General features: G+C 33.5%; 1 protein-coding gene across 2 annotated transcripts; it reads left to right on the plus strand.

Annotated features, from left to right (window-relative positions):
* The first annotated feature begins 326 nt into the window (after nt 1-326).
* Nucleotides 327-10,868, plus strand: LOC126882911 (ADP-ribosylation factor-related protein 1). Of its 2 annotated transcripts, none has more exons than XM_050647988.1 (5): nt 327-563; nt 629-799; nt 3,826-3,907; nt 6,623-6,794; nt 10,610-10,868. In XM_050647988.1, the coding sequence occupies exons 1-5, from the start codon at nt 471-473 to the stop codon at nt 10,698-10,700; spliced, it is 609 nt and encodes a 202-aa protein (XP_050503945.1). In that variant the 5' UTR covers nt 327-470; the 3' UTR covers nt 10,701-10,868. The 2 variants fall into 2 exon arrangements, with proteins under 2 accessions (XP_050503945.1, XP_050503946.1); XM_050647989.1 differs by having other exon boundaries at nt 389-555.
* Nucleotides 10,869-13,399: the final 2,531 nt, after the last annotated feature.

The following is a 13,399-nucleotide window of genomic DNA, read 5'->3' on the forward strand; positions in this document are numbered from 1 at the left end:
GTGCTAATTTGTTTATAAATAAAATAACACACTTTCTGCGGACTTGTCATACCCCATATTACTAATATATGCAATCTTAAGATTCGATTTTAGCAATAAAATAGCTGGTAAATAATTTTTCCCAAAAATGGTATTTTTTCGATAATTTTCCCAGACTATCAACAAAATCCAAGAAACCGAAGCGCCAACCCAAATTCTGAGCAGTCTCAACATGATAAGGTTAATATCCCCAAGAATCGCTATACTCTCCGGCTGTCATGGCGGTGTCGAAATAAAATTGCGACTGTCGAAATGAATTAGAATCAGGCCCCAGTAATCACCAGTGATGTGGGAGAGAGGTAATCACTGACAGTGACGTAGTGACGTTGTCACTGATCATTTGTTGACGTTTACTAAAAAACAAAAATAAGATTATCTATGTATATAATAGTTTTTATTTTAATAATGTAATTATTCTCTTCGTATGAAAAATGTTTACGTTAGTTTATGGATTTTATAAGCATATGGTACAGAAAGATGAATATTGTGTATTAATTTTGGGCCTTGACAATGCAGGTAAAACGGTAAGCAGCATTGGAGTCTGTTCATAAATGTTTCTTTTAATAATAAAATTTTTGAAACTTTACAGACCTACTTAGAAGCTGCAAAAACTAAACTTACTAAAAACTACAAAGCAATTCACCCTACGAAAATTACAACAACTGTAGGATTAAACATAGGCAAAGTAGATGTAGGAGGAATAAGATTAAATTTTTGGGATCTAGGAGGACAAAACGAATTGCAGAGTCTTTGGGATAAGGTAACATATTGATCATAAAGTTTTATTATTGCCGTTATCCCTATGAGGGGTTGGTTTCCCAAATTGCATCTCTCCATAAGTTTCTATCTTAGATCATATTAACATCAATCCCCTTTACCGACATGTCCTGCCTAATTGTCTCCCCCCATATCTTCTTTGGTCTTCCTCTCCTGATTCTATCACAAACCCACAGTTCAGCAATTCTTTGTATTGGGTGATTAACGTCTTGAAGATGAACATAACCATATCATCAACATATCGTCGTCGTCACGGCAAAACTCACTAAGTCCCCTTTTGCTGAATTTGAGTTAAGTGTCCTGATAGATTCACAACATCAGTTTTCATAGTCTGGTAGAAATAACGAAGTCCTAGAAAGTACGTAGAGATGGTTGCCTAAGTCACATTACCATTTTGTTGTCAGGCAGAAGCCACTAAATGTTCGTTTTCTCAGATGTTATTTTGGACTTAGTGACTTTTGCTGTGACCCTGACGATATGCTCCATCATTTTGGCATAAATTAGTACCACCCCTAGACTTCCCCTAATATACTCATTTCTAATTTTATCCTTTTTGTTACTCCACTCATCCATCTACGCATTCTCATTTCTGTCACATGCATTTGTTGTTCCTCATTCTTTTTAACTGCCCAACTTTCAGTTCCATACCTCATAGCCAGCCTTATGGCTGTTTTATAGAATGTTCCCTTCAGCTTCATTGGAATTTTTGTGTCACACAACATACTACTCACTTCCTTCCATTTCATCCATCCAACCCTAAATTGCATGCATCTCCATCTATTTCCCCATTACTTTGTAATAAGAATCCTAGATATTTAAAACTCTCACTTTTCACAATCATTTCACAATATAAAGATATCATTTCATTTGTAGTAACTCCCCTGTAGTAACTAACAATTGGGCCCTATCTTATCTAAGTAATAGAACTCAAGTAGTCACAGTGGATATTGTAACGTCGAGGCCACTTCAATGTACGATGGGTGTACCTCAAGGCTCAATACTTGGGCCTTTATTTTTCATTATATTTGTAAGTGACCTAAACACGTTTTGCTCAATGCCAGATAAAATTGTTCAGTATGCTGGTGATACCAATATTCTTATCTCTCACAGTGAACCCATACAACTGGTGGAAAATACCAATGTTCCGTCTTCTGAATTTAGCACATATTGTAAAAATAATGGACTCAAGCTGAACATAACAAAAACACTTTTTATGCGTTTCTTACCAAACAACTTAACTCCAAATTCTGACTTTTATTTACATGTGGATGGCAAATCAGTAGAAAGTTATACTACAACGAAATTTTTGGGGGTAACCCTAGATCATAAACTTACATGGGAAACTCACATAAATCATGTATCAGCAAAGTTAAGTACATGTAGCTATAAAATGTGTAATTTAATATTTTGGGGTTGCTCATCTCATTTTGAACGGGCATTTATAGCTCAAAAGAAAGTTTTAAGAAGTATGTATGGCGTTCCATTTTCGGATAGTTGCGCCATTGCGGATTTTGATAGAGTAAGCCATTATTTTAAGAAGTCTAATATTTTAACACTACCTAGCCTTTTAATTTTCCAATTAATATTGCACATTGAGGAAAACAAGCTCAAGTTTGACAGAAATGAGGACATTCACTCACATGATACTAGAGGTAAATCAAATTTTCGACAACCTTTCTCTAGATTAGGTGTATCCCAACATGCACCTGAATATATTGGATTAAAATGTTACAATAAAATAGTCAATATATTAACTCTCAGTAATTCTTCTCATAAAGGTTTTCGCCAAACTGTGTGTTCATTTTTAATGGACAACACATTCTACAATATTGATGGATTTTTAAATTTTTAACATTTTTGCAACAATAGTTGTAAAATTTTTATTTGTAACTTTTATTTATTTCTTATTTATTTTATTGTAATCACTGTTTTATTGTAATCATGTGTACTTTTACTATACAGTGATGAGTGCGCTAATAACCAGCAAAATAGCACAAGAGATGGAAAACGTGTATTAAGTTGTGAGATAAAAAGAAATGAAACTAGTTGAGTTGGGAAATTAGCGATATTAACCAATAAATTTACGTTATATTGATTGTTTCCCACATTCACCCATATCAGAGGAGTATGTCAACTAAAACTGTCACTATGACAGTGGTAGTTGCCAAACTCGTGCTATACGTCTTAAGGTGAGAAACAATCAACATAATGTAAATTTATAGGTTAATGTCGTTAAATTTCCCAACTCGATTCGTTTCATTTCTTTTTATCTCACAACTTAATACGTTTTCCATCTTTTGTGCTATTTTGCCGGTTATTAGATCGCTCATCGCTGTATATTATACTCTATTGTACTAAAATTTTGACTAGTCCGATAAGATTTATACATTTTTTTTTGTAAGAATTGTGTAAACTTTGTGGATGAATAAATTCTATCTATCTATCTATCTCCTTCTTTAAACAAACATTGCAAGTCTTTGTCCTACTAAGCTTTAAACCTTTTTCCTCAAGAGCTTGTCTCCACTGTTCCAGCTTTTGTTCTAAGTTGCCTTCATTATTTCCCACCAACACCAAATCATCAGCATACATTAAGCACCACGGGATTTTACCCTGTAGTTTTGCCGTTATCTGATCTAAAATTAATGACAATAAATAATGACTAAACACCGAGCCTTGGTGCAATCCTACTTTCACATGAAATTTATCAGTCTTTGCCACACCTGTCCTAATATTATTTGTTACTCCCTCATACATATCTCTCACAATCTTTAAATATTCACTGGTGACTCCTTTCTTATTTATTGCCCACCACAGAATTTCTCAAGGAACTCTATCGTATGCTTTCTCAAGATCAATGTGTACCATAGGAGCATTTGTTTCTATATTCATGTATTTTTCCATCAACTGCCTTATTTATTATAAATCATCATACCATTTATAATCATATTATTATAAATTATTATAAATTTTTATATTAGTATAAAATACCTTGTTCTATTTTATTTTTAGTATTATGAAGAATCCCATGCTGTAATTTATATAGTGGATTCTTCAGATAGAGAAAGAATGGATGAATCTAAAGATATATTTGGTAAGAAAACTGTAATATCGTAAAAATTATATTTATACTTTATTTAAAGGTTAGATAGTTGGAGAGTTCACAATTCAAAATTGTAAGAACAAGTAGAGTCAAATCACATATGGAGGAAGAACTGTATTCTTCTTCTCGTGTCCTTTTGCCCTCTCAGGCATATAATCGGGAGTCTGGTTCTTACTTTACCCATTTTTGTATGCATTTCTACTTTTGGCCATAGTCTTTAACTCTTTAATACATTTTTTATTGATTCCTATTTAATCTATCTGATCTGTCCTATTCCTTTTGGGTTTTCCCCTTCTCTTTTTCCTTCTAGTTCACAATTCTAATATTTGTCTTATAATTCTTTCTGGTTTCATTCAGTTAATATGTCCAAACCATAACATATGGAGGAACTGTATTTTAATAATAATATTTTAATAATTACCAAGTAATGATCAACTATACTTTGTTTTGAATATTATTGATAACATAGACAAGAAAGTATGTATTTTTATAGTTTTTCTTATTTGAACAATCTTGTATAAAGACTGTTCTGTCTTGTGTAGACTTGTGTGTAATCTTCTGTCATAAAAGCTGTGGTAGAGGTAATGGATTTTGACAAGAGCTATGACTTTGTAAATAACACTAACTAAAAACTAATTTAAAAAAGTTGAATGGGTTGCATATGCTAGTTCATTTTGAATGAAGTAAAAGACATATGTAAGTTAGTTTTTCCATTCCCTCAGGCAAAAAATATTCAACTACTACCTTGTCAGATTTTGACGTTTATTTGTGTCAGTCGAAACGAAAAAAAGCTAATGTCTAAAGGTGGGAAACTATCGTAAGTGGTAATGTTTTATAGGTTAATACCGATAATTTCCCACATCTACTATTTCCATCTCTTTTTATTTCACAACGCATTATGTTGTCCATCTTTTGCGTTATTTTGCCGGTTATTAGTGTGCTCATCACTGTATATACCTCCCTCCATGCTCCATGCAATCTTTAGGTGGAAGTGCAAATATATCTCTTATAGTGATCACTACTTTATAAGGAAAAATTTGTTATTCATATTCCAACACTGTGAGTGATTTTATTCTACCAGATGCCCTGTGGTTAAATGCTAATAATGATGTCCAGCTAGATTGTTCAAGAAATTCACCACACATGTATAAATATATGCTTTTGTTAATATGTATGAAGTGTTTGATACACCAAATAGCCTTCCCGAGACCCCAAATTCTTCCTGATATTTGTTAAGGCCAGTTTTATTATGCAAATAAGAATTTCTGTCTATTTGGTAGTCATCAGTATGGTGCAGTCAACTTAGAATAGAAGTATGTTAATTTGAGGTACATTATTTATTTTTTATTTATTTTTATTTATTATTAGACGGGAAACCCCCATTACAAAAAAAATAATAGTACATTTTTGATTAAAGGCTATATCAAAACTAATCTAAATAGCATCCTATTAAAAAAAGCTTAAAAGATACATATAGGTACAAATATATCACATACAGAATGAACAAAAAGTTATTTAAATAATAAATCCATTAGGTACATAAGTTATCACTAATAAACTGGCACATATGTAATAGCAATATAACATTAACATATTTCCAAGAGTTCTCTTAAATGACTGAAAAGAGTTATTAAACACATCCAATCTATCTTCTCTATTCATAAACTCTAGGGATCGATTCATGAATGAGTGTCTACCATAATTTGTTGCATGAAAGCCAATAAAAAATAAGTTATTTTGTCGAAGCATTCTCTGTGGAACAGCAAATTTGATTTGTGAAAGAATTTTTGAACATGATATATTTCCATTCAATAGTTTGAAAACAAAGCAAATATCAAACATGGTTCTTCTCTTCTCTAATGTATCCAGTTTAAGATACCTTAAAATATGAGAATAGTTGTGGTCAGGAATCATATTCAGATTGAACATATAATTATAATATCGTAGGAATTTATGTTGCACACTCTCCAGTAACGACTTATAGACATTATACTGAGGAGACCAGATAATTGACCCATATTCAAGCTGTGATCTGACCAACCCAACATATACTGTCTTCACTGCCTCCAAAGATAACCCTTTACAATTTCTTAGTGTAAAACCTAACATCCTGTTCGCTTTTACTGCTAGTTTATCTATATGATCACTAAAATTCAGTTTGGAGTCAAATAGTATACCCAAATCTTTAGCTACCTCATTTATTTTAAGATTTTGCTCATTTATAGAATAGAATGATGGTATTCTATTTTTTTTCCTATGAAATGAAATCTGAAAGCATTTATCAATATTAAGGTCTAAGAGATTATGTTCACACCACTGAGAAAGACTATCCAAATCTTTTTGTAGTAAACTAATGTCAAGATCATTACGTATAGTTAAAAATAATTTGAGATCATCAGCAAACATGAGAAAGTCACAATACTTCAAGACCTTTTTGAGGTCATTAACAAACAGGTTAAATAACAAAGGAGAGCAGTGTCCCCCCTGAGGAACCCCTGAACATACCTCAATCACTCTAGATATAAAGTTACCGATTTTAACTACTAGCCTTCTATCGCACAAAAAACTACGCAACCATTCCACCAATCTATCAGAGAAACCTATATTTCTCAGCTTCTCAACCAATAACAAGTGATTGACCTTATCAAATGCCTTGGAGAAGTCAGTATACACAGCACATATTTACTTTTCCTTTTTTGTTTTTAGATAAAATGATAGCCAGTGAATATTTAAAAGGCATTCCACTGTTAGTATTAGCAAATAAGCAAGATATACCAGAATGCATGGGAGTACGAGAAGTTAAACCAATATTTAATAAAAATGCACATCTCATTGGAAAAAGAGATTGCATGGTTATGCCGGTGTCAGCTTTAACAGGGTAAGCTATTGATTAATAGTTTATGATTAAATGACCCCGCAGAAACCTTATGGGAAATGGCTCTCTGTCAAATGCTCTGAAACTTTGGTTTCTGGTAGTCCTTGATGTGTAGAACAAAATACTCAATGGGCGCATAGCTCCAAAAAATCATGGTTTTAAGATATAAGCCTCTGAAGTTATAGGTACAGTGAGGACGTTTGAGTTGGAATAAATTCATTTTCTCGAGAATGGGCGACTCTGGAGATAAATTACAAATCAGGTCGATTTTTATTTTTAAATTATAATTTTTTGGCATATATCATACTAGTGACGACATCCATCTGGGCGTAATGGCGCAATTGATGATTTTTTTAAATAGGAATAGGGGTCGTGTGATAGCTCATTTGAAAGGTTATTAAATTCTCTATTCAATAATATAAACATGAACAATATTATTTATACAGGGTGCCCAAAAAATTTTTTTTAATTAAATTAATTGAGACAAAAAGAAGAATGTGTATAATTTATTTAATTCGAAATACATTTTACTGTTTTCCGAAACCAGGAAAAAATGTTTATTTGATAAATAAATATTGTTTTTCGTTTAATTTCAATATTAAAGCTGCCACTCACCTGCCTCTAAGCAGTTTGAACATTTAGTTTAAGCGAAAGGGGTCGTGTGATAGCTTATTTGAAAGGTTATTTAATTCTCTATTCACTAATATAAACGTTAACATAATTATTTGTACAGGGTGCCCAAAATTTTTTTTTGAATTAAAATAATTGAGTCAAATGAAGAATGTATGTAATTTATTTAATTCAAAATACATTTTACTGCTGTCAGAAAACAGAAAAAATGTTAATTTGAAAAATTAACAGTGCTTTTCGCTTAAATTAAATGTTAAAACTGCTAAGAGGCAGGTGGGTGGCAGCTTTAATATTGAATTTAAGCGAAAAACAATATTTATTTATCAAATAAACATTTTTTCCTGTTTTCGGACAACAGTAAAATGTATTTCGAATTAAATAAATTATATTCATTCTTCTTTTTGTCTCAATTAATTTAATTCAAAAAAATTTTTTGGGCACCCTGTATAAATAATTATGTTAATGTTTATATTATTGAATATAGAATTGAATATCCTTTCAAATGAGCTATCACACGACCCCAATTCTTATTTAAAAAAATCATCGATTGTGCCATCACGCCCAGATGGATGACGTCACTAGTATGATATACATGCCAAAAAATTATAATTTGAAAATAAAAATCGATCTGATCCGTAATTTATCTCCAGAGTCGCCCATTCTCGAGAAAAGGAATATATTCCAACTCAGACATCCTCACTGTACCTATAACTTCAGAGGCTTATATCTTCAAACCATGATTTTTTGGAGCTATGCGCCCATTGAGTCTTTTGTTCTACACATCAAGGACTACCAGAACCCAAAGTTTCAGAGCATTTGACAGAGAGCCATTTTCCATAAGGTTTCTGCGGGGTCCTTTCAGTAATCAACTATTTTTAATGGGAAATAAGCCACAATTTTACCAAAAAAATGATTTTATTAATATTTCGACGCCCAAGTCGGGTGTCGTTGCCAAAATACAAAATAATAATAATAAATTTCAGTACCAAATAAAAAATAAATTTTTTAATGACAAATAATAATTATTGTGAATTTATTATTACACAGACTGTTTAGGTTTATATTAGATGTACGTCATATAAATGGCAACACTGCTTTCCCGCTTCCCACCTAATCCACCTGATTCAGGCCGATTCATTCAGTCATTCGTCATTTTCCATTGGCAATGCAACTCATTCTCATAAACAATGTTGCCGATTTTAGCACTTCCTTTCCTTCAGTGGGATATGCAGCGGCGGATCCAGCATCGTTAAGAGGGAGGGCCGGTTGACTAAATTTCTATAAAAATAAATAAATGTTTTTATAATTTTATATATATAATTAAAAAGAAATTAAATCACTTGGTTTGAGAAGGCGCCCTGGATCCGCCACTGGGGCTATATCTAATCCAACACTAAACAGTCTGTATGTTATTTTATAAGCGATATACACACACTGGCAAAATTAACGGAACACCTTAAAAATGGGACATGTTAAATGTCTCGAATTTCCTAAACCTGTTGTCCGATTTGAGTGATTTTTTTAGTATGTTATAGCCTTATTCTTTAACAATATCGCTATAATAATATTGTTGCTAAACAGGTAAATTTTCATTGTATACCGGGTGGACCAATCAAACTGTTTTTTTCTCAAAGTTCGGAACACCCTGTGGAATATTCTAGCATTTATAAAATCATCATTCATCATTCTCTTTGCCTTATCCCTATGCGGGGTCGGCTTCCCTAATTGCATTTCTCCATACAATTGTATCTTGGGTCATATCAATATTAATCCCCTTTACCAACATGTCCTGCCTAATCGTCTCCCCCACGTCTTCTTTGGTCTTCCTCTCCTACTCCTTCCAGGAATCTGCACTTCAGCAATTCTTCGTATTGGGTGATTAGAATCTCGACGTTGAACATGACCAAACCATCTCAACCTATGCTCTCTCATTTTGGCATCAATTGGTGCCACACCTAGACTTCCCCTAATATACTCATTTCTAATTTTATCCTTTTTTGTCACTCCACTCATCCATCTAAGCATTCTCATTTCCGCCACATGCATTCGTTGTTCCTCTTTCTTTTTCACTGCCCAACATTCAGTTTCGTACGTCATAGCCGGTCTCATGGCTGTTTTATAGAACTTTCCCTTCAACTTCATTGGAATTTTCCTGTCACACAGCACACCACTCGCTTCCTTCCACTTCATCCATCCAGCCCTAATTCTACTGCATGCATCTCCATCTATTTCTCCATTACTCTGTAATACCATCCTAGGTACTCTGGCATTTATAAAATGCTGAAATTAAAACCCAACTATAGCCTCAGGTTTTCTTAACATTCTGTCCCGAGACAAGTCCGACAAACTTTAAGGGGTAATTCTGCATGAAAAAATAATGACCGTTTGCTTTATAAACATATGTCCGCAAGTGCTTCGTTTCCTAGATACAGGATGTTGAATTTTTTCTTGCAAACCGACGATTTATTTATTGCTCTAAAACCGGTTGAAATATGCAAATGAAATTTTTACTGATAATATGACCCGTATGCGCGCCAATGGAGAATATAAAATTCTTAATTGCATGTCAAAAATACGCAATAACTATTTCTTAAAATCTACCAAATTTCATTTGCATATCTTAACCGGTTTTAGAGCAATAAATAAATCGTCAGTTTGTAAGCAAAAATTCAACATCCCGTATCTCGTAAACGAAGCACGTGCGGACATATGTTTATAAAGCAAACGGTCGTTACTTTTTCATGCAGAATTACCCCTTAAAGCTTGTCGAACTTATTTAGAAACACCCTGAACTGATGAAGAGCACGGCTAGTTGTTGAAGTACCTAACTTTTGTATTATCCAACATAAGCGAATGGATCAAAAAACAGAATGTTAAGAAAACCTGTGCTTATAGTTAAGTTTTAATTTCAACATTTTATAAATGCTAGAATATTCCACAGGGTGTTGCGAACTTTGAGAAAAAAACACAGTTTGATTGGTCCATCCGATGTACAATAAAAATTTACCTGTTTAGCAACAATATTATTACAGCGATATTGTTAAAGAATAAGGCTATAACATACTAAAAAAATCACTCAAATCGGATAACAGGTTTAGGAAAGTCGAGACATGTAGCATGTCCCATTTTAAGGTGTTCCGTTAAATTTGACAGTGTGTATATTTTCAACTTTTATCTTTTTTTTTCAGAGAGGGTGTTGATGAAGGTATTCGTTGGTTAGTGGATTGTATAAAAAGAAATTCGTATTTAAGACCCCCCAGGAATCAAGAAGAACTGTAACGCAGTTTACAAGGAAAGTGACTGAGCTTTGTAAAAAGTATTACCTCATACTGCATATACGATGTATAAAACACATTCATTTAGTAAGAATATCGAATTATGAGTTGTATATATTGTATTGTACATTTTTATAATCAAGGAACATGTAAATATATAAAATGCCGAGTATTTTTTATTGTTCTTTATTAAAAAATCTGCGGACGGACCATTATTTGATTATATACAAATTGCTAATCGGTTAAGCATGTAAACCTAAGTAAACACCTATTTATATATAAAAATACGAATATACAGTGCGCCGGAATAAGTGTTACCCCCCCCCCCCCTTATTAACTTATTTTTAGTACATAAGCAAAACGCTCGGAGAGGTCAAAATAATCATAGTATAAAAGACTAAGTTTTCACTCTAATGGCATATAAAACAACATAATGCTATTCTACACCCCACCAGAATGAAAACAATGGGAACCTTCTCTGGTTACACCTCCGAGGCTTCTACAATTTGCAAGCCATACGGATGCTGAGACTAAGGAAGATGAGGGAATTCTAAAATTTACAATTCACGTCCCATCTGCTCAGCGCGGTAAAGTTCCAACGAGAATGGTTCCCTTCATACTCCACACAGAGTAAATGTAAATCAAAAATGAATAACCATTTTCAATTTCGTTGCAAAACGAAAACACAGCCGAACCATATTCTAGCCCAATCAGAGAGTGCTGCAAGCACCCCTACCGGTTTCGAAACTTATTAGTCTCTCATCAGGAGGCACATATAAGAAATAATATTTCTGAGTATATCTTTATCACTAATGTGAGTTGTTTCATAAACAACACTTAACTTATAATGCAAAGCTGGCATATCAAAATATTTTCATTATTTAATCCTAGTGAAATAAATTCCTCTGCGGGAAATTTTGATGAATTATAATTAGAAATATTAAATAAGAATATATTATATAATTCTACAAATTTTAATTCGTTAAAATTTTGAAAACGAAAATTCATTTTTTGTAGAATGTTATCAAAAGGTCTCTCTGTTGTCGACATTATCAATCTTCATTCTTTTTCTTTCATGTTCAAACCCCATATTTTCAGTTTTATTCCAAATATTTTTAAACTGCTTTCGTTTTTTAATTATCGTATTAATAAAGTCATCAGTTTGTCTTATACAAAATGCAATGTCAATTGACTTCATCTGTAAAATGTCAAATAAAAGATCAGTAAAAGGAAAAATCTCTGCAAAAAATTTAAATCGAAATATTCTTTAAGCGAATGTATGTACCTAAGCAGACTAAGCACCCCTTAGAAGCAGTAACAGTCAGAGCATCCCACTCTTGGAAGGCGATCGAACAATCGCTTCTGCAGGGTACCAAAATTCGCGCGACTAGTGGGTGCGGTCATTGAACCCTGACCAATTTTTATACGGGACAACTGCATGACAAGCGGCTATTTTGAGATGCGCTTCTGTCAGGGGTGGACCGAATAGTTGAATTGTGTGCATAGTGCATATCGAGTTCCTTCCTATGCGATTAATTTTTAATATTTTTCAATGCCTATTGCCTAGGTAATAATATGTATATTACTGGGATCGGGGAAAATTTTTGATAATTAAATATTAGTTAATAATATATTTTGTTATATCGAAGTATGTATATATTAATAGGGAAGCGGTGCTTCCCCCGCTTCCATGGACCGCACGCCTCTGATATGCATATACATATTGACATAGTATGTACTATTATAACGTATATTCGGTACACTTATTTCAGCTAGCCACCAATGATCGGTTATTAGAATATCCCGCTTATAAGAATATTTTTGCTTGGCACGAAAGCTATTCTAATAAGCGGGTTCAACTGAGTCTGTTGAAACGCTCAAAAAATTGAATTCTTATAGCTCCATGTGTAGTTCATCTCTTGCCATCGGTGCGATCACTCCTGTGATGATCGCTTCGCACTTGGTACACACAGACCCGAATTTGAGCTCAAACAGCTTCGATATTAATGCTGAGGAACAGTCAGATGTTTTAAAACTTGTATCGTGCATTGCTGTATGGAATGCAAAAGTAGCTTCTTTAGCAGCAATGGAAAGTTCTTTTCTGCGGGTTCAGAATTTTTGAAAAATGGTGTTATGGTATAGGGACTGATAGAAACCTGTCATTGAAATGTTTCACTAGCGGACGAACTTTATGTAGAGGATCGTATCCAGGGTTACCCCTTTCCGCAGCTACTGAGTTGTCATTATAGTGTAGGTACCGGCGTATGGATTCAAACCGAAGCAAAGGCATAGTCTGACGAATTGGCTCAAAAGAGTGTTTTCCCCAATATGATCGGACATTCGGATAGCGATAAACAGACATATATAGAAGAATGCCACCAAATTTTCGAATATCGTCGGACTGGATGCTGAATTTTGTTTGTAGGTATATCATTTTGCCGAGCGTACAAGTTTGTTTGTTCCACTAGATGATCAACCATTGTGTCATCCAGAAAATAAAGAAAACATTCGTATGGAGTGGCCAATTTCTTAATTTTTTCTGGAAACTGATTTTGGCCTCGAAATGCCACATCATTTACAAGTTGAAGGTGCTTACTTTCCCAAACAATAGATTCAAATTCGCTGGCTCATTTTTCATGGCAACAACATCACCTGTTCCACCACGAACTGCTACTACTGGACCACCATCTTCTTCCGTTAATT

This window comes from Diabrotica virgifera, chromosome 4 (assembly GCF_917563875.1).
Source record: "Diabrotica virgifera virgifera chromosome 4, PGI_DIABVI_V3a".
In the NCBI taxonomy this organism is placed as follows: domain Eukaryota; kingdom Metazoa; phylum Arthropoda; class Insecta; order Coleoptera; family Chrysomelidae; genus Diabrotica; species Diabrotica virgifera.